At 41.4% G+C, this 27,435-nt stretch overlaps 1 protein-coding gene and 1 pseudogene across 2 annotated transcripts in view; both read right to left on the reverse strand.

Moving 5' to 3' along the window:
- Plek (pleckstrin) overlaps positions 1-25,753 on the reverse strand; it is a 40,352-nt gene extending 14,599 nt beyond the window's left edge. The window contains exons 1-7 of one of the 2 annotated variants that reach the window (XM_051200594.1): positions 25,587-25,751; positions 12,359-12,514; positions 11,859-12,040; positions 9,494-9,585; positions 7,724-7,908; positions 5,566-5,670; positions 2,888-2,971 (exon numbers count right to left, since the gene is read on the reverse strand). In XM_051200594.1, the coding sequence (XP_051056551.1) occupies positions 2,888-2,971; positions 5,566-5,670; positions 7,724-7,908; positions 9,494-9,585; positions 11,859-12,040; positions 12,359-12,514; positions 25,587-25,628 (846 nt within the window). In that variant the 5' untranslated portion in view covers positions 25,629-25,751. Of the gene's footprint in view, positions 1-2,887; positions 2,972-5,565; positions 5,671-7,723; positions 7,909-9,493; positions 9,586-11,858; positions 12,041-12,358; positions 12,515-25,586 lie in introns of both variants that reach the window. The other variant, XM_051200595.1, reaches the window with a different exon arrangement.
- Positions 507-1,063, reverse strand: LOC127233931 (S-formylglutathione hydrolase-like; annotated as a pseudogene).
- Positions 25,754-27,435: the final 1,682 nt, after the last annotated feature.

Consider the following 27,435-nt stretch of genomic DNA (forward strand, 5'->3'; position numbering starts at 1 on the left):
CTATTAACTAACAAGAGTCACCTCTCTATTGTCCCTAAGAAACACACATCACCAGCTAAGGCACCAACAGGCTCAAACTCAAAGGATCGGCTCAGCCAATCAAGTGACTACCAGCCCAGAATAAGCTGTTGTAGTTATTATGGGATCTGACAAAGACTTCAAACCAAATTTAGTTAGAAGAAACAGCATATTAATAAAGAAAATGTTTGTCAAGAATATACAATAATTATAAATATATGTTTCAAATAATGGAGTTCGTAATTCTGTTAAGCAAACACTAATGGTTAATAAAGGTTAATCATGGTGAGTGACTTCAGTGCTCCTCCCATTTCTGTAAAGATGTCATGCACACTAAAAACCAGCAAAGACAATCCAGACTTGAACTTAGCTCAGACGCTCTTCACTGTGTATGCAGAACATTCCATCTCCAGATAAAGAAGATACATCTTCTCAGAGCTCTTCAGCATGTCTCTCTGTGAACCTGAATAGGGCTTTACAAGGCAGGCTGCCTCATTATTCTCCCAACAGCCCTTCAAAGGCTTGTTTACCCCAGAGACAAATTACTGGGTGGCAACTTTGAGCAAACACTGACACAGGTTTCTATTTTCCAGGATTTTTCAAAGCACAAATCAGAGCTCTGTGGCTTTCCCTGGAATGACCAAAAATAGAAAAAATAGATGTCCTCTGGGTCCACTGGAAAAGTGGCATTATAAATCAGGGAAAGTGCCTCTTATGTAAGAGTACATTCTGTAATTAGTTTTCCAGGACCTTCAGGGGCATTCTTGTGAAACACAGCACCTGTGCCCCCGTCCCAGCTGTCATCTTCTCCTTTGATAATGCCTCCTGGAATCTGGAATTCCTGGCTGGAATCTGGAGCAATAGCAACATGGCATTGGTGATATCCAGACTTTGAGAGGTTGGACCAGCCAGCCAATACAGTGAGGACACTTTCCACTCTCTGCGTTTGGTGGGAGGTGGACGGCTCGACACTGACACTGTCTTGATCGAAAGCTTTCTGCAGTCCTTCAGAGTGCTTGGTGCTGGAAATCTGCCTCCATGCCATCCTCCCGGTCAATCAATACTTCATCTTTTCTATGTACCAACACGCAGACCATCCAGTCTTACCTCAGGCAGCAGCAGTAGCAGAGAGACAAAACACAAGGTAAGGGTCCCAGCATTATTACCAAAATCAGGGGGAACCCTAAAATTCACATGAAAATACAGGAAGGCTGAAAATCCTAAACAATTCTAGACAGAAGCAGCAATGGTTGGAGGCATCAGGGTCTCTGATTGCACTGGAGCTACAATAACCAAGACGGGATTAGTTCAAATAATGGAAACACAGACGGGGGAACAGAACAGAGAGCCAAAAGATGCACCGCAAAGCTGTAGCAAGGGAATCTTAAACCAAAGTTCCAAAAACGCACATTACAAAAAATATGGTGGTCTTCAACAGTGTTGGGAAAGCTGGATGCAAATTTAAAAAAAAAAATCCACAGCTCTCACTCTGCACAAAATCAACTCGGAATGTATAAAAGATCTTAATGTAAATCCTGAAACAACAACATGGGTAAACCATTTCAAGATATTGCTTAGGAATATGGTTCCTGAAAAGAATTCCAACAGCACAGAAAATACCAAGAACTGACCAATGGGATGCAAGAAACTGAAAATCCTTCCCCACATCAGTAAAATCAGCAGAGAAACGACAGCCTGCAGAACAGAAGAAACTCTGCCTGCTCTACACCAAACATGATGCGAATATCTGTGATGAATGAAGAACCCATAAATAAAATACCAAGGAAAACAAATCATCAAATTAAAAATTGAGTTAGTTGTTGGGAGGAGTGGGTGGGGGTGTGTTTGGGGAGGGGGAGGGGGAGGAGAGATGGGAGGGAGAACTGTGGTTGGAATGTAAAATGAAATTTAAAAATAATTTTAAAAATAAAAATTGGTCTAGTGACATGAATAGACAGTTCTCAAAAGAAGAAATACAAGCAATTAATAAGTATTTGCTAAAGGTTTGGATGCCCTTGGCCATTAGAGAAATGCAAATCAAAGTCATATTGAGATTCTATTTCACCCCAGTCAGAATGGTCGTCATTTAAAAACAAAAACAGTAAATACTGGCAAGAATATGGACAAACACAAACACACACTGTTAGTGGGAATGTAAACTGAGGTAGCCACTACTTAAATCAATGTGGAGGGTCCTCAAAAGACTAAAAATAGAAAACACACTATAATTCAATCTAGAAGTTGGATTAAATGGATGGGCAATTAAAATGCGTTACATATACAGCTATAAAAATTAAAAATATTGATATTTGTAGGAGAACGGATAGAACTATAGACCATTTTGTTAAAGGATGATTAGCCAGTCTCAGAAAGATAATAGCCCGCATGTTCTCTTCTCTGAAGAACTTAGCAGAATGGGGGCTACAAATGAGGAGGAAGAGGTACAAAAGGGAGGAAGGGAAGGAGTGTGATGGACTGTACGCGACGCGACGTGAGAGCCGAAGGACTATTCAAAGGAAGGGAGGACCAAATAGGCGTGGAAAAGAGGAAAGAAGGGAGGACAGGGGTAAAGGAATGACACCAAACTAGGCAGTGATAACATGGATCTCAAAGGGGACACAAAGTTATACTGAGTTAACCAAATACATATAACGTATTGATATTTTCTCCACTCCTGAGTCTTTGCTGGTCTAAGAGGCCTGAGAACTCAAACATTGCCTCGGGAGGTGACAGAATAACACAACAGAGAGCAGGAAGAAAAGAAACATGAGGGTGAGATGAAAGTCATGGAAACAGAGGGGGCGTGGCCCCAGCTCCCAGGCACTGCAAAGCTTCCATGTGAGTGGACTTATCAACCATATAACCTCACCCCAGCAGGGTCATAGTAATGCAGGTAGGCCGGGTCTTCTCTTAGGATGAACTTCCTCACTTTCCAGTTTTTCCTCCTGTGCCCCTGTATCAGGGAGCAGAGAAAGCAAGGATGAGTTGCTAGCGTCACTCTGCACACTCAGTGCCCCAGGTAAAAAGTCTGCTGAGATACAGGATAAAGAATACCATGGCGACTTACTACGTCATGGCCCATGTCTTTCTCAGGGAGGTAGCACCAAGGCCAACTAACGAGACAGATGTCATCGAATCATGTGAATAAATCTATCTTCCAACTTTAGAATTATGTGAAATGGCGCAATATGTGCGTGACATGTTAGGCAGTGCTGAGCATATAATTTGATTCAGGACATGGTCCTGTTTTTTTGTGGAGTCTATGATCCATATGGAAATAGGCTGTGACAAAATCCAAATAAAATACTAGATATTAATGATGGGTTTCAAAAGAATTAAATGAGAGATATGTAATTGTAGATATGAGCTATCAAAGCGTAATGAAGATATCTACTTGCTGTCTTTCTGTCTGTCTTTGTCTTCCCCCGCACCCCCCTGGTGTGTGTGTGTGTGTGTGTGTGTGTGTGTGTGTGTGTGTGTGTGTGTGTGTGTGCAGGTGGATGTGTATGCATGTATGTGTGTGAAAGTCAGCAGTCAACCTCAGACCTTAAGTGTCATTCCTCACTAGCTGTCTAACTTACTTTCTGATACAGTGTCTTTCATTAGGATCTGGAGCTTGTCAATAAAAGTGGGGTAGATGGCCAACAAAGCCCAGTGATTTGTCTGTCTTTTTCTGTGTAGAACGGGGATTACAGATTAGTTCCATGCCAGACTTTTTACATGGGTTCTGGTGATAGAACACAGTGTCTCATTCCTACATGTATGCACGTGCACCATGTGTATGCTTGGTGTTTCTGGGTGTCATAAGGCGTTGGGTATCCTGTAACTGGAGGTAGGGATGTCTGTTGCCCTTGTGAGTGCTAGGAGCTGAACCCCAGCTCTCTTCAAGAACAGGGAGGGTTCTTAGATGGTAAGCCATCTTCCCACCTCAGAATGACTTCTGAGATCCATCAGCCTCTACAAAAATGGGTATTTCCTTTGCCTTAATAACAGTGCCCATGAGGTCTGAGCACTTAAGTTGCCTCCGACAATTTCTTCTCTGTTACAAGAGGTGAAAGCCATGCTGTCTTACATGACTACCAAGTTACCCTGAGCTTATGGGTCAGCCAACCTTGAGCAGCTACCATGTTCTCTCAAAGTTTATTATAAGTATCTGATCGCCTTTCTGTAAGGATTATTCACTGAGGGATTTCAAGAACATATCCATGCCTGAGTTTTCTAGCAACCATTAACTGAATTATCAGTTGTTCATTATATATGATTTTGTTCACTTGCCAAGTTGTTTATTGTTTATTACAGAGCAAAAGAGTGTTGAATTCTGTGGCACAAACAATAAAAGCACATTTCAATGCCATCTCTGCTCTCCAGAACAGAGTCAAATGTTGCTCCCACTTGAATTCCCCTACCCTCCCCTCTCTTCCCTCCTTCCTTCTCTCTCTCTCCCACTCCAGTTTTTTCCCCTTGGTCTGAACATGAGTCTGTATTACAAAATGTCACATTCTTAAAGGAAATAACCAATGTAGCAGGTGGCCTTAGACAATGAGTTGGCTGGATGAAAGGAAAGTCAGGGATCTTTGTGAACACAAATTAAATGAAACAATCACAAGCTACTATGGTATATACTCAAAGCTCTCCCATATTGGGAGTTGAGGTGGGTAAGGAGGATTCTGTTGCCCTGTGTCTGAGGGACGAGGCAGCCAAGCCACCCCTTCAGTGCCCCCTTTTCCAAAGAGACCCCATACTCTCTTAACTCTTACCCTCATATGCTTGGCACCTAGAACTATGTAGAGCTTCAGTTTACCCCAGACTTGCAGCAAGCCTGATTGTAGACACCTGACATTGTACATAATCACACACACACACACACACACACACACACACACACACACCTGTGTTATTCCCTTGCACTCAAATAAGACCTGATCTTAGCTAGCTATTCCTACATAATTGGCTCATGCCATTGTTTTTGGTCTCACCAGGCTTCACCAATGGTACCTCCTTGATCTTAAATATTACCATATAGTATGACCTATTCCTGTTTTCTGATTACCTTGAAGTACTTTATCATAAAATAGCTTTATCTTTTGAATGACATCTCTTGGCTAAGTTATTTCTTCTGATTAAGGGGAGGGCAGTATTTTCTTAAAAAACTTTTCATCATCATGACATTGGCAAAAGAAGCATTTCACTATTTCTACAGGAATTTTCTGTGATGCCTGCTCTAGTCATAACCCAACATTATGTTCATCATCTACTTAGCATTTTGTCTTTCACCTTCTGGCTCTCATTTTCTTGTTGATTATTGGTCAAGTAAACTAAATTCTATGTAATAATATCGACATTTTTCTTTTTCATTTGTTTCTTTTGTCTTTTTGATAAAGTGTTGATGCATAGTCTAGCCAGGCCTTGAGCTCACAGCAATCCCTGTGGTTAAGCTTTGTGAGTGCCAGGATCACAGATATGTACCTCCATCCTCAGTTCACAATGGTAATTTAGAAAAAGTTAGAAGGCTTGAAAAAGTGGGGGGAAACAGTGGTGGCCACTCACCTGCTTCAGTAGACATCCCTGCTTGATGATAACCCCTCTGAATTCTTCTCTCAGAATCACATCATCATCACTGGAATTCTCTTCGCAGAAGAACCCACTGTCGGGCTGTTGGGAAAGCACACAGCAGGTTTTCGCCAGTCTCAAGCATGTTTCTATACCTACATCTGCAGCCCCTCCTGCCAGCAACTTTTCCTTCATGCTGCGCTGTGCACAATGACACAAAGCTTCAAGGTTACTCTGGGTTTCCTGTCTAAGCCTCCCCCATTTTCCTGCTCCTTTTTCATCTCTATTCAAGGGTGATATACTCAATAGCATTTCATTTTCTATGGCGCTCCAGGCTATATCCTAAGCCTATCTCAGCCTTCTTTTACCAGGAACGTTTCTTACTTCAAAGTCTTCCTTCTCATGGGACTTGATGGTCACATGTTTGAAATCATACTGACCACACCCTGATGCAACACTCTCTCCACGATGACTTGTCACTTAGCTCCAACTCTAGCCTTGAGAGAATCAGGACTATGTGCATCAATCATCTCGGGTCAGGAGAATTGGAGATTTTCTGAGCTATATAAGAGTGAAAAACCGCACAGAGGAGGAGCTGCTGTGGGGAGTTAATTTAGCACCCTTAATTTAAATGGCTATAAAAAGACAGACCAAGGGTCTGAAACTCCCCAAAAAGTGAAATGAAACGCTATCTGGGATGTTCACCTCATTTGTGTAAGAAGAATGGTTCTTTATGTCACTTTCCTAACTTCTACATTCTGATCCAAAATAGAAACAAAATTGTCAAAAAAAAAATCCCCCTAGAAATCCACAGTTGCTAAAATAATCATGTGATCACAAGTTAGGCTCGTGTTACATAATATGTAGTTTAGCAATGTCAGGAGGCATAACATAGGAAGCATGAAAGTTTATGAGAGGTAGTGTATACAAAAGCCCAGTGCATATTTTATTGTACATTTGAACACAGAAAAACAGCTCATCACATTTGTGATTTCATGGGCAGCCCCCTAAAAAGGACAGCATACCAGGACTGACACTGATGTGTTCCCTTTGTCTGGGACAACATATACCATGCAGAGGTACACAGTACACTTTTATAAATGAATTGATTGTTTAGAATAAGAATAAAGGTAGTAAGATCTCAAAAGTGAGTTTAGAGAAAACTATTGAAGTACACTTTAAAGTGTTCAAATGGAGAAGGCAGCATTTGAGGGGGCAGCTGTTAAGTCTATAAAGTGCTGGTGGTAATAGAAGCTTTATGGGTCTGTGCTTTCAGGGCTGATAGTATTTGTTATTAAAGTGCAGTGTGTGTGTGTGTGTGTGTGTGTTTCTGTGTGTCTGCATATGTGTGTGTGTATCTGTGTGTGTATATCTGTGTGTGTATGTATCTGTGTTGTATGTGTATCTGTATGTGTGTATCTATGTGTGTGTCTGTGTATCTGTGCATGTATGTGTGTTTCTGTGTGTGTGTGTGTGTATGTGTGTGTATGTCTGTGTGTGTGTATCTGTGTGCCTGTGTGTGTATCTGTGTGTGTATGCGTATCTGCGTGTGGGTGTATCTGTGTGTGTATGTGCATATATGTGTGTCTGTGTGTGTATATCTGTGTGTGTGTATCTGTGTATGTATGTGTGTCTGTGTGTGTGTGTATCTGTGTGTGTGTATCTATCTGTGTGTGTATCTTGTGTGTATGTGTATCTGTATGTGTGTATCTGTGTGTGTATGTGTATCTGTATGTGTGTATCTGTGTGTGTATGTGTATCTGTATGTGTGTATCTGTGTGTGTGCATCTGTGTGTTTGTATCTGTGTGTATGAGTATCTGTGTGTGTGTGTGTGTGTATTTGAATATGTACAAGCAGGTACATGACATCAAGTCCTTTGACCATGGAGGTCAAAGGACAACTTGCAGGAGGTGATTCTCCCCCTCCACAATGTAAGTTCTGGGGATTGAACTCAGCTCATCAGGCTTGGCAGCAAGTACCTGTATGCAGTGAGTCATCTCAGCAGCTTGTGATTAACTTTCTGTGTCTGGTTGGCTCCTTCTGGCCTTAGGACCAGACATTCTGTTTGCATATGTGGCTGTAAACTGATACCAACAGAAAAATCTACCCTGGTCCCAAGACAGGAAAATTAAGCCGGTAGTTTTTCATACTTACAAAGAAGTAGAAAGCATCAGGGTTGTCCAGAAAAGGGTTTTCAGCTATCCCATCTGCTGCATTCTTAGACAGATCCCCCGCAGGCTGCAGGTACCCTTCACTGAGCAGTGATGCAGAGATCATGAGGCCTTCCTGGCGATTCCGGACCGACTTATTAGAAACCAGCCAATCTATAACACCACTTCCTGGATGAGAACATCAGGAGGAAAGTTAACTCTTTCCCAAGCTGCAGACCACTGAAGCAGTCTTCAGTGCGTCTTTGACTAGGTGTGCTGAAGTCTGAAAGACCTCACTGGGGCTTCTCTGCCCCAGTGATAAAAGGTACCTCTGCCCCATTGCATGTGAACACTGACTGCCTCCTAGTCTTCACCACTCAGCTGACACCACCTGACTCTCATGACGACTCCACTCATGGAGAGTTCTAGAATTCATTGTGACAGTCTGTGGGAAAGACTTGAGTACTGGTAAATGCTCTTCAGACTTGGAGATGCATTCATCAGAAAATAAGCCTGGCCTAGATCTGGTGGCTGAGTCTCTAGAGGAACCCCTTCTTATTCCTTTAACCTGGGGCTGTCTCATATTGACCCCAGCCCCACATCCTTAATGCCCGCCTTGCTTTTATTGTTTCCCTTGGTAGCTCGATGGCAAAGCTTGGTCCTGACTTGATGCAAAAGGCTACTGCCTGCATTCTCTGAAACACACTTCTGTGAGATACTTTCTCATCCTGCAAATTACATCCTTTCCCCTTCCCCTTCCTGACTCTGACCTAAGCCATTTTCATGGATTTTCTGAGGCGCTAACAAAGATTTTCTCAGATGCTCACACTGTTATAATTCCTCCAAGGTGTATGCCTATGGCATCTCTTGCAAGCATGTTTACTATACTGAGTGTCTGGCACACTTACTCCCAAATTAACTTCCCGTTTTGCTGTCTATAATGAGCCATCTTGCTGGTGGTTACTTCATTTTTCCAGATGCATACTCTGCACATTTCCACCCATAACCCATCAGAAATCTCCCCCACAAACCACCTCTATTTTGAGGTCCAATTGAAGCACTGCCTCTTAAGCAGCTCAGCAGCTCACTTAGTTCTTTCTCTTTCCTGAACTCATGGAGCTGATACATAGATATAACCTCTTTCACCATAATAAGTAATTGAAAACTTGGAACTCAAAGTGTTTGGTGTGTGTCAGGGACTATTCTACTACAAAACAACAAGTCTGGAAAATATGTGCACTGCAATTTCCCATCATACAGACAGTAAAGCACAGAGACAGTTATTGGCCAGAAGTTTTGTGGCTGATAAGTTGCAGGTCCAGAGTTTGAAACCAGGCAGTTTCTAATAAATGTGTTTTCACACCGCTTAAACTGGCGATACCTACTACCTCACTGTAGTGTCTGATACCCCCAACATTATGATTTAAATTTTATGCTACACATCTTAATTCTTGTTTGCCATAGTGTGGGTTGCAGCATATTAAGCTGTTCCTATTCCTAATGCTTTTTCAACATAATGCTAAATATCGGAGAAAAGGGATGCCTGATTGATATAGTAGTGACTTCTGAAGCCTTATCTTGAAAAAAAGAAAAAGAAAAACAGTCTTTTTCTACCCTGGTTTCTGTTTCCACACAGGCAGAATTGTAATCTCTTGGTCTGCATTCTGCAATTCTGTGCACCCACTATGCACGACACTGCACTGCACACACACAGCTGTGGGGGACACCACTTTCTCTCCCCAGCTGCCCACATTGGTAGTGTACATCATTTTACCTGTGAAGCAGTGGTTAAAAACCTTCTTGTCCTTCTCCAGATTCAGCTCCTTTATTCCTTTTTCAGGGTCTTTCATGGACAGATACAAAGCCCTGTACAGAGACAAAAGTGGAGGTGAGCAAGGAGCATTTGAAATGGTGAACCACCTTAGAGAGCCCTCAGTGAGCTACATTTCCCCAGTCCTTGGAGTAGCCCTAAGCCTAACCTCTCTGCCAGACCAGCAGTAGTTGAAGGGCAGTGTTCCAATTTGTACACGTGGCCTGCAAAGCATTTAGCACATGCACTTAATATCACTTAAATTCAATAATCTCTTTGTTAATTTAATCCTGGTGCTTAAGATGGAGAGTTGTCCTGCTGTGTGCCAAAGGTTAAGAGTTCCCTGAGCCAATTTTGGAGGAACAATGATTTTTAAAGTCTCTGCAATAGTTTGGATCTGGCATGTCCTGCAAATATCCGTGCCTTAAAGGCTTATGGCCCAGCTTGGTTGAAGCATCAAGGAATGCGGCCAGGGTGATGGTAGCTCTTTCAGTAAAGTGTTTGGCAGGGAAACATGAAGACCAGAGTTCAGATCCCCAGCTCCCACAGGGGAAAAAAAAACACAGTAGCTTGTAATCCCAGCACTGTGGGGGTCAAGACAGGAGAATCCATCCCTGAAGCAGGCTGGTCTACTAATCTCATCCAGTCAGTGAGCTACAGGTTCAGTGAGAAACTTTTCTCAAAAAGTAAGGTGGAGAGCAACTGAGAAAGACATCTGAAATCAGCCTCCAGCCTCCATGTGAGCCTACATACGTAAATACATGGAGCCACATACAGGTGCAAACATCTCACACACACACACAAACACACGTGAGTGAGTGAGTGAGTGAGTGAGTGAGTGAGTGAGTGAGTGAGTGAATGAGAGATTTTTCAAATCATTGTGGACATGCCCTTAAAGGAGACACAAGTTCCTTCTTTTGTATCCCAATCACAAAATGAACAGATATGCTCTGTTGTACATATATGCCATCATGTGCAGCCGCTAACCACCATTGTGGGACTAAAAGAAATAGATCAAACTAAACACTTTGAGCCACAATAAATCCCCCTTCTCCTAAATTGATTCATCTAGATATTTGTTAAATCGGTACAAAGACAACAGTCTCCCCATTCTTAGAGGGTTTTGAGAAGGCCATTTGTCACAATTGCCTTCAAGAAAGTGAGAAAGTCATTTTTCTTCTAATCATCTCTTCTTTTTCTTTTTCTTTTCTTTTCTTTTTCTTTTTTTTTTTTTTTGAAAACAATAAGGTAAAATAGTGAGTTCTTGTGTTTTGTCCCTGGAATAAATAAACTAAAAATAGCCTCTTCCAAATATTTCTAAGCCTCTGTTTCTTTGTTTTGGGCATCATTTCTACTTAGTTCTGAAAGTTCTGTCCAGGAATATGGTCATAAGTTGTCTGATGCCAGCAGCTATGTCTAGACCAGATTTCTCCTCTTGGGGCCTTATCCAAGTAAGAGAAGTTTTAGTTCTCATGCAGCTCAACATGATTCCATTCCTGTGGCATGCCAACTCTTACATTAGTTGTACAAAAAGTATGTCTCTCATGCCCTCTCAGAGACTGTGTTCAACCCCACCCTATGTGAACTGAATTCTTGTCACACATATTAAGCAGCCAACGCGGTATTCCTTCTAATGAGTCTCTTGTTTAACACCAAAGAGCAAATCTACCAAGAAGGATGGCAGTCCTGGAGAAAGAAACCCTTATAATTAGAGCAGATGGAAGGAACACTAGAAAGAACCACACTCCCAGCCCCAGCAGGCCTGGGATTACCTGCTGCTCCCTGACCACCTTTATATTACAAATGTCACCTGCATTTCCATGTCATCAATAGCTCACCTCAGAAGCCATTCATCAAGTCAGCACACCAAGGCTTCCAGACTGAGTGTTCACACTGGTTAGCCCTTCCTGACTAAGAGTGAAAGCATGAATCCGAACTTGAACTTGGTCTGCATGGCCCCTGCTTTTCCCTTGCTACCTACAAACCCTGAAATGCTCTTTCAAGGCTAACTTTAGACTACGTCATAGATGAAGCAACCACTCTACTGCCCTCTCTCACTTTTCTTCATCCCCTCTCTCTCTCTCCTCTTTCCCCTCCTCCATTCTGTCTTTCACACCTTTTGTCTTCTCTCTCTCTCTCCACTCTTCTTTTTCACCCCTGTCTCTCTTCTCTCCTCTCCATACACCACAAGCCTTTCTGCTCAGCCCCTGGGCCTTGGAGGTGCTGTTCATCAAAGATGACCACAGCAAGATTTGAAGCAGGATTTTTCAGATCAAACAGGAAAAGAAAATCAAAGGGTGGATGGAAAGAGGCAAACTCAAAAAATTACCCCAAGTCAATGGTTTCTGGCAGACGAATGGACCTCCTTGTGGATTTTCTTGCAAACTTCTGGCCTCCTTCAATACATTTAATGGCTTTCTTGATGTCCCGAACCCAAGCATCTCTCTCCTCCAGGTATGCTGCCTGGAAGAAGTGGTCCTGCTGTTTGGTTGTAGTGATCTTCAACACAAACTGAAAATCAAAATACATCCCATTAGAAATGTCTGCTTTCAAGGCCCCTCATGAAGCATAGCAGCTGATACAAACTTGTTCCGCCAAAGAGAGAGTCTAATGCCAGTGTAAAATTTGGATGTTGACAAGAGGGGACACTTGTCCAGAAAGCACTGCTGAAATGCAGATAGACACCAAAGTCAGCAGTTGGCACGTCTAAGTCCATAAATTGAGACTTAAGGATGGAGAGGCGAGGAGAGCTGGGAAGCAGAATTTGAAAAGGGTATTCAAGGTCAGCAGATGACACAAGGGTCACTGAGGCTAGTGACATCAACTCACCATCCTTTTGCCAAAGTCCTGACAGGGGCTAGTGAGAGTACTCCCTTTCAGGGGGATCATTCCCTTGGGGCTGTTGTCACTTTTCTTCTTATAAAACTCAATTCCATCTTCTAAGAGCACAACCCACATGGGTTTCCAGGTGCTAAACATGCTTCCCTGTAATGACAGGAAAGAGCCAAGAAGACGAGGCAGACAGGACAATTGTGGTCTGTATTTTCCGGTTAAGCAGAACAGATTCATGCTTTCTTGGAGTGGACGTTAAAAGTATTTTGTGACTAAACACAAATCCTCCCAAAGTGGTGATTTCTTGGGACACCGTTCTATTTCCCACTAGTTGCTATTTGCTTGAGTTGGCCATATTCTCTGCACACCCTTTTCGAACTCGGCAGCGCTTAGACCTCTCCTCCCGCTCCATCCTTACGGCCCAGCTTATGGGCCTCTCCCGTGAAGGCTTTCCAAACTACACTTTGTGGCTTGATCTGAAGGTTACATCCCACTTTTCTCACTGACTGTCCTTTGCATCCTAAAACTTCATTGTACCCTTCCTTTTAGAGTCAGTCCCTGTTAGCTTTCTGTTACTGTGATAAAAACACTCTGCCCCAGAGCAACCTGGTGCTGAAAGGATTTGTTTCAGCTTATAGTTTCCAAGCCCTCGGGGAGAAAAGTCAGGACAGGAGCTCAAGCCTGGAGCCTGGAGACAGGACTTGAAGCAGAGATCATGGAGGAATGCCACCTGTTGGCTCACTTTCTCTGGGATGTTCTGCTATGCTACCTTTCTTACATTCTCCCTTTCCAGACTGAGCCCTTCTGTACCAGTTACCCACGGGCCAGCCTGATGGAAGCAGTTCCTCAGTTGAGATCGCCTTTGCCCAGATATGTCTAGGTTTGTGTTAAGTTGACAAACTCTAACTAGCGCCTTTTGGTTAAACTGCCATAGTGTGGTTGTCCTTCCTTGCCAGAAATGGGCATTAGCAGGTCCCTTCATTCATGCATGTCATTGAGCATAGTCACCCAGAGACTTTACCTCCCACAGCTCTTTACCTAAAAACCACATTCTCACCCTGATGCTGTGAGTAGTAACCGTCAGCAAGCTTTTCTGTTTTATTTTTAAGTGTGTGGGGGGAGGATGGGTGGGTGTGGGGAGTAAGGTCACAGTGATCAGAGAACAACTTGTAGGGATAAGTTCTCTCAAAAATAAAAATAAAACCTCTCTCTCCCTTCCTCCCTTCCTCCCTCCTTCTCTGCCTGTCTCTCTGCCCCCTCTTCTTTTCTGTTGCTCGTGTCCACACAGGCCAGTCTCCCCACTTCCCTCCCCCCTTTCCCCTAATTAAAAAAGTCCACATGAAAAAAATAAAAATAAAACATTTTCAACAAAATATCCATGATTTCCTTTTTCTTTTTCCTCTTCACAAGGGAGGGAGATAAATACTAAACAGTTAGTTAAGATTTGTGAGATGGCTCAGCCAATAAAGGCTTTTCCTGCCTAGCCTGATGACCAGAATTCAAGCACATGACAGAAGGAGGAAACCAATCAACTACTGCCTGATTGGGCTTAAGTTACACTCCATAGGAGTAAAGGCATCTCTGGTACAGTAAACCTGACCAAGACATGGTTTTGCAGGTCACAGACTCCAGGGTTGAACCTACTACTGAGACTCTACTAAATGGACGAAGTATCAAGCTGCCTCTAAATGTGTGCCTCTCTTCCTGTTGATCATGAAGTTCTCAGACCTCATCAGAGAACTTCTTCGGTGCAATGGACAGTGGTTAGTAAGAAACACAGAGCTGGTGAAGTGCAGAGAACACATGTCAGTGGGTGCTCAGCCACAGATGGAACATCTGTGTCACACCCTCTACCCAAGGCTCAGGGACCACAGTAGAGAAGGAGGTGGAAAGAACATGAGGTCAGGGAGAACCAGAGGCAAACCGTGTCCTCTGAACATTACAGGGACACTGAGCTCATGGACTCAATGGTTGTGATTGTCTGCAGAAGACCTTCAAGAGATAGAGCCAGCCAGCATTCTAGCACACAGCAGGGAAAGTTCACAAGCTGCCACCCCTGACTGAGGAGCTATAGCCAGTCTCCTTCTCTGGAAGGAGCAGTCATTAAAAGTGTGGGCCTTGGTGAGGGAACCACGCTTTGGTGGATGGCTCCACAGCTGAGAGTAAATGAGTAGCACAAATTAGAGTCAATGTGGAAAAAAAAAAAAAAAGGCCTGGAGAACAGGCAAAGTATGGAGGTAGATCTGGGAGGGGTTAAGGGGAGGTATAGGGGTGGGTATAATAAATACACATTGTATGAAATTATCAACGGTTTAGTAAAATTATGTTTTTAAATTAACTATTGTGCTAGACCAAGGCAGTCCTTTCCGGTCTCTAAACTCAAACAGTTTAGAAAGGAAGGGGTAAGTTCTTGGCCTCTATCCTTTGACTCACAGGGACACCCTGTTGTAACTATCACAAACAGAATTATCAACCATTTCCCAGCAGATCCTGCTGTGCATCGGGGAACACAAAGGCCCTCATATATAAAAGGAAAATTAATTATACAAAGAGGATAAATGCATAAAGATACATATAGGACTGTCATTTTGCTTGTTCAAATGATTCCTTTATTCCAGTCTTAACATAATCTTTGTCTGCTAAAAATGCACTATCATTTTCTGCTCCAGAAGTAAAACTGGCCAGACAAACAATGATTAGCCTTTTCCAAAATGAACAGTATTTGACAGTACATGAAATAATTTTAATTAAATTCTTTCCTGGTTTACAACTTCAATTATTTTCATTTACAATCCTGCAAACTAGTAAGTAAAAACCATCCAATTTTTAAATGGACAGCAGCATGAAATGGGTATATCATTCAAGAAGACATCCAAAATCCCACACACCCCCAACCCCTCCCCCAACCCCCAACCCCACCCCCATACACACCAAAGCCTCAACATCATTTTCATCAGGGAACAGAGATTCGGACCACAGCGGGATGCTGATGTGCAACCAGTAGAATACCTAACATTTATGAAGGGTGAGAAGAGCCTCCCTAGACAAGAAGGTGGAATAACTGGAAAGCGCACCCACAGACCAACATCTGGCAGTTTGTGTGAATGCTAATGCGGGACATTATGACAAAGAGGAGGCAGGTGATTTGTACAAAAAGAGCTATATTGCCACTCCAAGCTCGAAAGTGGAATGGTGACTTACGATGGTGGTATTTATCGTATCTCCTCTGCCCTTTATGCAACTGCTACAAGCCACCAATTTGTCACTCAGACAGCCTAATACAGCACCTACTCTTGCTGATGCCTATATATTTCCCTCAATCTTCTGTTCACCCAGAGAATAAACTTGAGGCAGAAGTAACTTGTCCTAGTATGCTTGCCCAGTTAACATGAAATTGAGACTAGAATCTCTTAACTACTTGTTAATGCTCTTCCCCTTCCCCTCAGATGCTGTCTCTGTTTTGGTTCTTGAGTAACCAAGTAATTACAACTTAATGATAAATAGGGAGGTACATAGGTAAGTAGGTGGATTGGTGGATAGACAGACAGACAGGCAGACAGACAGATAGAACTCTTCCAAAATGATGTCTGGGACTACCATTGCTCCAGACTTTTTACTTTTTCAGGTTTTGGAATACATATAATATATTTTGAAGATGAAACCCAAGTCTAACCATGGAATTCATTTGTATGCCATATACACCTTATACACACAGCTAAATGGTAATTTTATATAATATTTTAATCATTTTGTGCATAAAACAAAGTCTCTCACAATAGGTAGGTTTTAGGTTATGAGTCACCAGTGAGTAACAGTGATCCTCATGGCACCTGGTACATTAATTACATGACAGCAAGAGAAACTACAAAGGATGACATGAGATCATATTTAAAATGAATTTCTGTATATTTTTTGAAACACCTATAAAAACTGAAAACAAATTGAAAGTGCATGATACTTAACAACATAACATCATTGAGTTAAGGTCAATGTCCTTAATATGTACTATTAAAACTCATTAGAATTAATAAATGATATATACATACATTCAAAGCTTTTAAATAGAGAATAATATGAAAAGTTGATTTTCAAAAGGATTACCTAGGGGCCAATAAACAGCATTACCTTAACAGCAACCCAAGGAATGCAAACTGAAGTTAGGTAAAATAATCTTTCCTACTAAGGCTTAAGATTTGTAAGATATATTGGAGAAGAGTTGTGATATGAAACCAAAAAAACTCTAAGTCAGAAGTTTGATGTCATTTGTCAAAAAAAAAAAAAAAAAAAAAAAAAAAAAAAAAAAACACCCTTGCCATGCTTTAGAGATAGTCCAGGCCCTAAGATGAAGAGGGATATCCTCTTTGTAAATGTACAGAAACTATTTCTAAACAGTATTTTGTTAGGCAAATGTAAGATGTGACTTTAATGACTCAAAGAAATTATATCTGTGGATGACTGCAGGCCCTGAGTTGTTCTATCTCACACCCAACACTTGCTAGAAATACCACTTAAGCACATTTATTTTTAAACCTCGTTTTCTACAGCTGGAAAATGGAGATAATAATATCTACATCTTAGTGGTCGTTTGGACATTAAATAAAGCTACCCATAGACATGGCTGGACATGATATCTGGCATCCAGAAACCACTGCTTAAAATACTGCCAATTCTACTGAACTGTTTACAAAAGCCAAGCCAAGAAGAACCAGCCTAGATGTGTATCGCCAGCTGAACAAATAAAGGCATACACAGTTTTACAAAAATGAAATTATGACATTGCAAGAAAGTGGATATAGCTAAAAATTACTGTGTTTAATGAAGTAAGATAGACCCAAAGAGTATCATGTACTAACTAGATTTAAAAGTATATATGTATATTTATATATATATATGTATATATGTGTAGATGTCTGTATGTGTGTGTTATGATTGTATCCGTGTGTACATGTTTGTGTATGTGTACTGCATGCGCATGTGTGTATGTGTGTGTTTGTGCATGTATGTGTGTGTATCATGAAACTAGAAAATGGGCTGTGAGAGGAGGGAGAAATTGCATGAGAGTTCAGAAATGAAGAGGGTAAGGGAAGGAGTATGGTGACCAGCTGGTGAAAGAGGAAACCAGCTAGAGGGTGTGAGAGGGCATGGGGAAGGAGATGGTGGAGAAAATGAGTAAGAGTGGAGTGGAGTGACTCATATGTATGAATGCCACTCATATGTCATTACTCTGTCTGTTAGACTTCAAAAAAAAATTTTTTGTAAGTACCTGAGCATATAGTGCCCATTAGTCTCTGTCAATGGAATACTAGGTGAATAAGCTTTAAATCTCCAAAATAATGAAAATAGGAAGTCAAGAAAAGTTTCTAGAGCTGAAGAGGTGGATCAGTGGTTAAGGGCACTAACTGCTCCTCCAGAAATCTTTCTGAACACTGCAAAGTGAATGAATATGCCATTGCTTTGAAAATACATAAATAGTGGGCCATTGCAACATTTATGTATAATACTGGGGAAATAACATTAAAGTTCATGTCCTATTTACAATGATTAACCATAGAAAGAACGGTGGGATTTGAAAACTACATTAAAATGGCTTTCATTAGGTATTTTAAGAAATACAATGGAGTAGGAAAAAATAATGTAACAAAATACTAAAATCGCTTTCTTTTAAGAAAAAGAAAGAAAATAAGCGGTGTCATAAAGTCCTAAGTCCTTCATACATTTGAAAAATTATTAAGTTCTTAAAATATACGTTTTTTTTTAACTGTGCAGAGAATATTTCTAAATCACATTTTGGTAGGCAAACTTAATATGTAAATTTGAAAGGCTAATTTTAGTATTGGTCAAGAATTGTTTTCTGCAGCTACATTTATCAGCTAGTCTATAAATGTGTCTCAGGAGGGACGAAATTTTCAGAATGAAAATGAAGTTAGGTTGAACATGGTAGAACTTGGCTGTCATCCCAGATGAAGCAGGAGGCTAACAATTTTGAGGGCAGACTAAACTTCATAGTGACATCCTGTCTCAAAGCCAACAACAAAAGAATGAAAAATATGTTAGCCCTCTGGAACTAAGCTAAGAGGTTAGAGAAATAGTTATTACAGGTTGTCACCTGACACTAATGTCTTCTGACTTTGGTTCTACTTGTGTTCCATTTATCATATTTGCTTTAGCTACAGGCATAGTTCATGAATTTTCACACCACCTCAAGCATATCAAACCCTAAATCACTCCAAGCTGAAATCTTAAAGCACAGAGGAATCGTAACTAATATGGCAGGAAACCATGCATTCTACAGATCCCCCTTCCTTTGTCTATCGCACAGTGGACCTCCAGCAATGAGGGTTTTCTCAGACATCATAAGGTAGTGGGGGCGGGGGAGGCTGGTGCTCCTGTGCCAGCTCAAGAAGAAACATGCCACCCGAAAAGAGATTTCACACAGTTCTGAAAACTTACCAGGCTGTCTACCAGGACCACCTGGAGCCCAGATAATGACAGACGGTGATGGACTGGGTCATCGATGCTGCTGAATAGTGTACACTTTCCCATTTATACAGAAACCTATTTATACTGCATGAAGGCAGACTCCCTCCCAGTGTGCCACATTGAATGCATGTCTTTGCTCTGTTTTTCCTAAGTATAGACTAATTTTGCAAGCTCTATGCTTCTCGGGTGTCTTGGGGACCAAAGCCTCATTCTGTGACCAGGACAGCTACAAATTAACTGAGGGCTGGTTCACAAGAGAATTCTATGGTGGCATTATTTCTCCAGGAGAGTTGTTGAGAAAAAGTGAATAGACCAAGAAGAGAAAGGCAAACTTGATAAGTATTTTGCTCAAAGATGTTTAGTTTGATTTTTGGTGGTTTTGTTGTTGTTGTTGTTGTTGTTGTTATTGTTAGTGGTGGTGCTGGTGCTGGTGGTGGTAGTGGTAGTGGCTGATTTGGGCTTTAGTTTTAGTTTTGTTTTTTGAGACAGCCCAGGCTGGCCTCGAACACACTATGTAGCTGAGGGTGACCTTGAACTTATCATTGTCCTTTCTCCCTTCGCACTGGCATTACTCAGGCCAGCCTAGAACCTGTGGTAATCCTCCTGACTCAGCCTCTTGAGTACTAAGACTATAGGCATGAGATACCACATTCAGCTTCTAGATTACTTGGAAGTTCCACCAGGTAGAAGTTTCAGAAAACATTTTTATTTGCATCAAAGGAAAATATTAAACTTGTTGGCTATCTGACAAGAAAAGTATTAAATATTAATTAATATATTAATAAAAATAAACTACGCACAAGTGAGAAAGTTGATTACATGCTTCACATCCCTTTCTACCTGATTTCTACACATTTTTGTAGCACTGCTAGCCCTTTAGACTTCTATTATCAAGTTAGTGTGACAAGCCTGATCCTCTCCCTTGATGCAAAAGGAATAGTAACTGCTAGGAGCATGTGTTATGTGATAACACTAGGAGTGCTTTAGCTGAGTTTTCTTCCCTTTTTCCGAATACTGTAAATGTTACTTCAATGTGGAATCCTGATTCTCTGACCTCTTTTAAGTCTATTTAAACACTTTCTTCTATGAGAAAAGTTCAGAAATGACAGAACATTTTATATGCTTTAGACATGAACTGCATGTTGAGAGTATAGAAATAAACATGATGCAATCTCCATCCTCAAACAGGTCAGAATCTACCAGAAGGGAGTGTAACCTCTTGTTCAGTGTGTCCTATTGCACTGGCAGAAGCCAGGACGGGCAGCTCAGTGATGAGGCAAGCAGACTGTTGTGCTTAGGACCCTCCCAGACACTTCCTAAAACGAAGCCTTCTTCTAACTTCCCCTTTCCTCCAAACTTCTCTTTTATATGTCAATGTAGAGCTCATATTCAAAGAATTCTACTATGGCCAAACTACATAAGAACTGTGTGTCATCTGAAACTATGTAAGAACCGCTCACTGTTTATACTACTCCCCCACACCTATAGGGTACGTAAATGAGGTTAGATTAAATCAGTCTTTAATGTATGTTACATTATAAATCTTATCATCCAGATTCCTACTTCTTGGAAGCTTGTTTTACATGTATATAAGCCCTTTGGATGAAAGGGAACAAGCCTATCCAGTGGTATATTTTTATATGAATAAATTCTGCCAGAGTGGACTTTCCCTGACAAAACACATTAAATAAGCTGGACAGAAGGGCAATGAGCTTAACAGCCTGATTTCCTGAATTTCAGATTTATGCTCACATTTCACCTTTGTCTTTTCCAGGCTCTGAGACCTTAATCAAACTATTCATTTTTCTCTATGCACCAGTACCTACTTCTACTTATAAGCACTAAGGAATATGATACACTTAAGATGAGCACACTCTTAGCCTGTGGCAGGGCCTCAGAAATGGCCACAATACAGACAGGTCAGAGCCCAGTTTTGTAAGCAATACCATCTGAATTATTCTGGCTTGAAAGTGACCTGGATCCCATCTATCAGAGAAAAGGTTTCTTTGAAAAAGGGGGTCACTATGGTTTGAACGCACGAGGACCACATGAACACTGGTTACAGTGGTCACATGCAACACTAGGGGTCATCCCGGTCCTATACTGCCTTGTTCCACATCAGCTGTGCCAAGCTTTATCTTGAGGGGCTTAAGCAAGACCTTCTGCCTCTCTGTTCCTCAATTTCCTCTTCGGCAAATAATGGATAATCATATGCATTCTCTAGGACAATCCTCAGAATGACCTATAAATGCACTAAATGCTTAGAACTGTACCTAACGTGATGAGAAGACATAACTGCCACCAGAGGGAAATGCAGACTTCTAGGGATCATTTCATTATGTTCAGAAGACAGCATGACTACAGGAAAGAATTCCTGAACAAAACCCCCAGTCTGTTCTGTTCTGTCTTTATCCTAGACTTGCCCACTTATGGTTCATTTACTTAGTTACGTACTGTTTAACAATGTCTTACTTATAATGTACTTTGATTAACACCCCTTCTCCAGTCAGCCTCTCTTATCTCCCTCCTACCTCCACCAAATCCCTTCTTCCCAACACTAGCTCAACACTGGGCTCAACAATAGATACTTTACACTGGGCTCAACAATATATACCTTACACTAGACTCCACAATATATACCTTTCACTGGGCTTAACAATATAGATCTTGCACTGAACTCAACAACACATACCAGACTCAACAACATACACCTTCTGCCATAAATCTCTGGAAACTCACCACCAGCCCCCTGGCCTTGTCTTTTTCACCAACCTGATTTCTGAGCTGTCTATCAACCTCATGGGCTGTCTATCAACCTCATAGGACATTCAAGTCTTAAGCTGCTGTTTGAGTCTTTCCTTCAATACCTGGTTGTTTTCATGGAAACTAGCTATCAGCAATGAGAGATAAAACATGGAGTTTTACCTTGTTTTAAAGCTATGATTAGAAGAACATCCAATTCATAGGTAATCAATAATGATCAAACTATTTATGTCTCAAGAACTAATTCCCTAATCACAAAGAAAGAATGTGAAGTTACTAAACCCAGTGTTTTGCAATACATCTGTGCACTATGGGGTCATGAGATGGGACTTTTATATTAGGCAAGCCTGAATGTGAACCCCAGGTTATCCTTGTACAGCTGTTTGGTAATGAGCAAGTCATCTACTCCCTGAAGTTTTAGGGCTGAAGAGAGATCACATTGGTGTAGCTGAATCTACAGGACCACAAATGCTCCTTAAAATAATCACAAGTGACAAACTCAGAGGCAAGAAGTGCTATTTAGAATGAAAGGGTTGAAAAATGACAGTCACATTTCTCCCCTTCTTAACCATACCCTCTATTTAAGGATCTTAGCCAAGAGGCAAAAGAGGAAACATAAATTGTGAAATGTAGACACTTATCTCTAACAGAACAAAAAGAGAAACATGGGCTCATGAGATGGCTCAGCCGGAAATGCACTGACCACCAAGCCAGATGACTTAAATCTAATCTCAGGAACCACATGGTGAAAAGAGAAAACCGACCTCTGCAACTTGTCCAGTGACCACAGCACATACACTGTGGCACATGCTGTACACACACAGAGAGAAGGGGGGACAGAAACATGTTACAGTCTATACCACTGGCCAACGACCCCAAGACTTGGCAAAATTCCTACACCAGCATTTTCCAATGTTGTATTTTTTCCAACCAAAATATCCTAACTCAAAAATAAATTATTTCATAAGACATAGGAGAAAGACATGTATAATTCCTATCCTGGAATTTTCAACTGCATAGAAGAGACTTCTGTTATTATTACTTGACATGCCTTTATCTGAGCAGCCACACCCATGACTCCTAAAGTCTCCACAGCAGGAGATTCTCATCAGTTCTTTCCTCAGGATTGATTTGGAACCATCACACATCTTCCAAGTTGTCGAGGTATGTGTTCTTGCTGATGTCCATCTTCACTTTTTTGGTTTTTCGAGACAGGGTTTCTCTGTGTAGCTCTGTAAACCAGGTTGACCTCAAACTCACAGAGACCCACCTGCCTCTGCCTCCCAAGTGCTGGGATTAAAGGCATGCACCACCACTGCCCTGCCAGATAGATTTTAACCCACATATTATATAATTGAAAGAAACTTAAAATATAAGGAAGTCAAGAAACTCAGGTTTACTTCTGCAACTCACAAGCTATTTCTGAAACAAATAGCTCTGTAAAATACCAAATTAGAAGCTTGGGGTTATAGCTCAGTGGCTAACGACTTTTGCTTAGCTAACCATATATGATGCCCTGGATTTGAGTTCCAACACTGAGAGAAAATTCAAACAACAGTAAAGTGCCAAATTAGAAAACTCTTTGTATATTACAAGAGGAGTGTATGAGTCCCTGAGGAAATGCAAAACAACCTGAAAAGACACATATGAGATTGAATATTACGTAAATTTAAGTGCACTATTAAAGTGTATTTTCACAAGAATTATGGAAGACCTACATTGTGGAAATAAATATCAATGTGAGGTTTCACTCTGCTCTCTTCTAGTCTTTCCTAGATTGACACCTCTCGGTAATAATCTGAGAGAATCATGTGACTGATTAAAAACTGTTAAATGGGGCTGGAGCGATGGCTTGGCCGTTAAAGGTTAGGCTCACAACCAAAAAAAAAAAAAAAAAAAAAAAAAAAAAAAAAAAACCTGTTAAATCCAGGTGCTTCATAGCCCTGAATCCTTTCCAAGGGAAATGGCCTCACTTATTGAAGATTGAATCACCTATATTTTTGTGGTATAGTGACTGTAAAATATAAGGACACAAACTTTATGACAGCACTTTTGTCATTTTGTACTAAAACAAGGCCTGTCCTATGAGGTGGCTCAACAGATACCGGTGCCTGCCAGCAAGCAGAATGGTCTGAATTAGATTCCCAGAGCCTATACTGGGAAGAAACAAAACTGATTCCTGCAAGCTGTCCTCAGACATTTATACACACACCATGCAAGATGTGCACCCACACAAATACAAAGACACACACACATACACACACACACACACACAATTCACAATTAGATGCTCTTCCGTATGATCAGGGAGGAGATCAGTTCAATCAACCATGGTTCTTTCAGTTCTCAGACAGGGACAGCATGGGTGCCAGTTACCAATAATCTACACCCAGCTGTTTCATTTACATGCTCTTTCTAGAAAGGATGTTTCAAATTCATCTAGCCTAACAGAAGACCACTGAAGGCACATGTATCCTCCAGCACCAACTCATAACTCTTGCCACCACAGATACACTGTGAACACTAATGGAGATTATCTTTGCTTCTGTGAAAACCCAGCAGTGCTAGGGAACTCAATGCCCAAAGATAGAGAGGGTGCTTCTCCTGACTCTGTCACATGCATTGAAATCTTAGTCTCTTCACTGTTTCTCACTAACCCAAAATAAAATAGAATCAGATCACAATGTATACCATTTAGTGCCCATACACATAGGATATTAGAAACTAAAAAGAAACAAATGCAACTCTAAGATAAACTTGCAGCTGAGTGGGGTTGTTCATTCCTGTAAGCCCAGCTTTTAGGAGCCTGAGTCAGGAGGTTTGCCACCAGTTCAATGTTAGCCTTGCAAACACATTAAGAGCTATAGAGTAAGACCCCATCTCAAAATTGATTAACCAAAGCAGGGCCTGGATCGAACACGCCTTTAATTCCAGCACTCTGGAGGGAGATGCAGGCAAATCTCTGTAAGTTTGAGGTAAGCCTTGTCTACAGAGCAAGTTCCAGGACAGGCTCCAAAGCTACACAGAGAAACCCTGTCTTGGAAAAAAAATTAATTAACCAGTTAATTAATGATTTTAAAAGAAAATAAGAGTCACATTGCCTGCATATTTGGTTAGAAAGCCACCCATGAATTTAGTCAAAAGCAACATTTCTGAGCTGTTGAACCCACTGGATTCACAGCAATGTGTTTATCCACAGTGTATTGCCCACAGGATGCCAGCAGCCCCTATGTGTGAATGCACCATGCAGGAAACTTTCCCAACCCAGAGCACATACTGTAGCAAAAGAGAAACATTAACAAAATTCAATTTCCCATGACACAAACTAATCTCTAGTATTCTCACATCTCCACTTGTGTTCTTTAAGGCGATACATCTACCACTTTGGTGATCTGTTATACAAATTCACTAAAGTTGTAAGAAATTGAAGCCCCCACCCATCATCACCACCTCCAACCACCCCCACACCGGTGAAACAAAAACATAGCATCTCTCACACAATTAAGTCCAAGAAATTAGCTCTATTGTTTTGTCTGCTTGTCGTTACCCACCCCTACCCAGCCCACCCCAATCCTTCCATCACCCAGCAATGTAAATAAGAACTGAACAGTTAGTCCTCCAGGTAAATTCTGTAACAAGAATTTAAGGCTTTTTTTTTTAAACCAAAAATCAAAGTGTTTTAAGACATGAAAAAGTTAATCTGATTTTTTTTTAACCTTCCACACCCTGCAGTCTAGAATTCTCAAGCTTATACGGGCAAATTTTGCTGAAGCCTGAGCTAGGTAAATTCACTTTTAGGACAAAAAGGAACTTGCAGAGGCTGCCTCACTCCAACACACTGTGTGATGCAAGGCTCTCCCATTTTGACCTAATAAACCCAACAGGGAACATCCCTGCCAGGGACCGGCAGAGTATGAAACAAGGACTAATCCCGTGCAAGCCCCTCTCCAGGTCCACCCGTGTGCGTGGGTTCCCTACTTACCTTCTTCACCAGGTAGCCCTCCCTGATCCGCTTTGGTTCCATGCCTGATGGACAGACACACAGGACCACTCTTCAGACACATTCACTGAGGAGCTCAGTCTCCTCTGTGAGCCGAGGTGATTGTGGGCTGCCTTTTCACGGTGAGGTCTCTTTCGAAATTTCTCTTCTGCTGGTGACTTACATGATGACATCCTTTTCCCCTCACTGGGGTGATGAGTTGGAAAGAGGAACTGCACAGCTGAACAGCCCATGCTTTCCTAATGCTGGAAATTAAGTAGTGCAGCTGATTCAAATGTTTACCAGATGTAAATTTTTATTGCCATATGTAAAATTCTCCTAAAGAGAAAAAGGTAAGAGATGAACAGTAAAACTTCATTGGTTGAAATTGCCTTGCTTAGGAATTATTCTTGAGATTGTACAAGTTCTTAATAAAAATTCCAAGAAGCAGGCTCCATCCCCAAATTTCCATGAGCACCAGCCCAGCCAGGTGAGTGCCCACCCCCTACAATGTCCCCACACTCTTAAAAGGCCCAGGTGTAAAGAAAAATGAAATCATGAAATTTTCAGGTAAATGGGTGGAAATGAAAAATGTTATACTAAAGAAACACAGTCCCAGAAAGACAGATGCCACATGTCCTTTCTTGTTTATGAATCTTAGCTCCAGATCTTTAGATGTGAATATGCAACCTGAAGTTACCATAGAAGCCAGGAAAGTAGAAATAGATCATGGAAGGGAGGGGGACAGTGCACTTTAGAGATGGGTTTAACAGGATAGAATGGGGAAAAGGGGCAGGGACTTTAACTGGGGACAGAAATGGAGGGGTAATACAGAGAAGGGGGAAGAATTAAAGACAAATAACACTGAGGATCTTTGGAAAAGCCTTAGGGAAAACATTATTTTATATGTTTATTTAAAAATACATATATGGTATGGTATGTAGTGTGTGTGTGTGTGTGTGTGTGTGTGTGTGTGAGTGTGTGTGTGTGTTTGAAGTGGAGTTGTGCCATAAGAGTCATAGACTATCTAACAGTGTCAGGCAGGCATGGGAAACTTCCCTTCAAATTTCTGGTCAGAATGGTCAAGGAAACTCTCAAAACAATAGATCAAAGAATGGTGGCACTTTAATCCCAGCACTCAGAAGGTAGAGCCAGGTAGATCTCTGTGAGTTTGAGGCAAATTTGGTCTACATAGTGAGTTCTAGGACACCCAGCACTACATAGTAAGATCCCTGTCTCAAGTTGGGGGAAGGAAAAATAAAGAGGTTAGTTGTCATTGCCCTTGGTTGGCTCCAAGATCTCAAAGGTAGAACCCTATTGCTGAAGACAGAACACTTCAGACATGGAAGACCAGATGGAACAGATCTGGAAGCTTCCTCTATGAGGACTGGTTCTCATAGCATCAGAAGCAGCTGAGAGGCAAGCTGCCAAGGGAGAAAAGTTATAAAGTCCATGAAACACAGAAATGGCATACACAGCAAGATATCCCCAATGGTACAGTAGTGGCGCTTACATTTTGAGGGTAACCAAAAGCTGTCTAATTGGATTTAAGGCTCACTTTAAGGGGAGGAATTCATGTTGGCTACTTTTAACCTAACCAACTACCTCTGGAGAGAGAGGACTTAGATCCAAGAGGAGAACTTATTTACTGCCATTTTTCTAAGTCAAAATAGTACAGTTTCTAGATATATTCTCGGTGCTTACACTCTCAGATAAGTGTGGCTCTTGACCTTCATCAAAGATGTTTCTTTTTGCAGCACAACTGGTCAAATGCAAATAACAACTGATCATAGGGTTCCTAGCTTCAGTTGAAACATCTACAACTCAACCCTGACATGGAAATCTCAGGGGT

Source organism: Phodopus roborovskii, unplaced genomic scaffold (assembly GCF_943737965.1).
Source record: "Phodopus roborovskii unplaced genomic scaffold, PHOROB, whole genome shotgun sequence".
In the NCBI taxonomy this organism is placed as follows: Eukaryota; Metazoa; Chordata; class Mammalia; order Rodentia; family Cricetidae; genus Phodopus; species Phodopus roborovskii.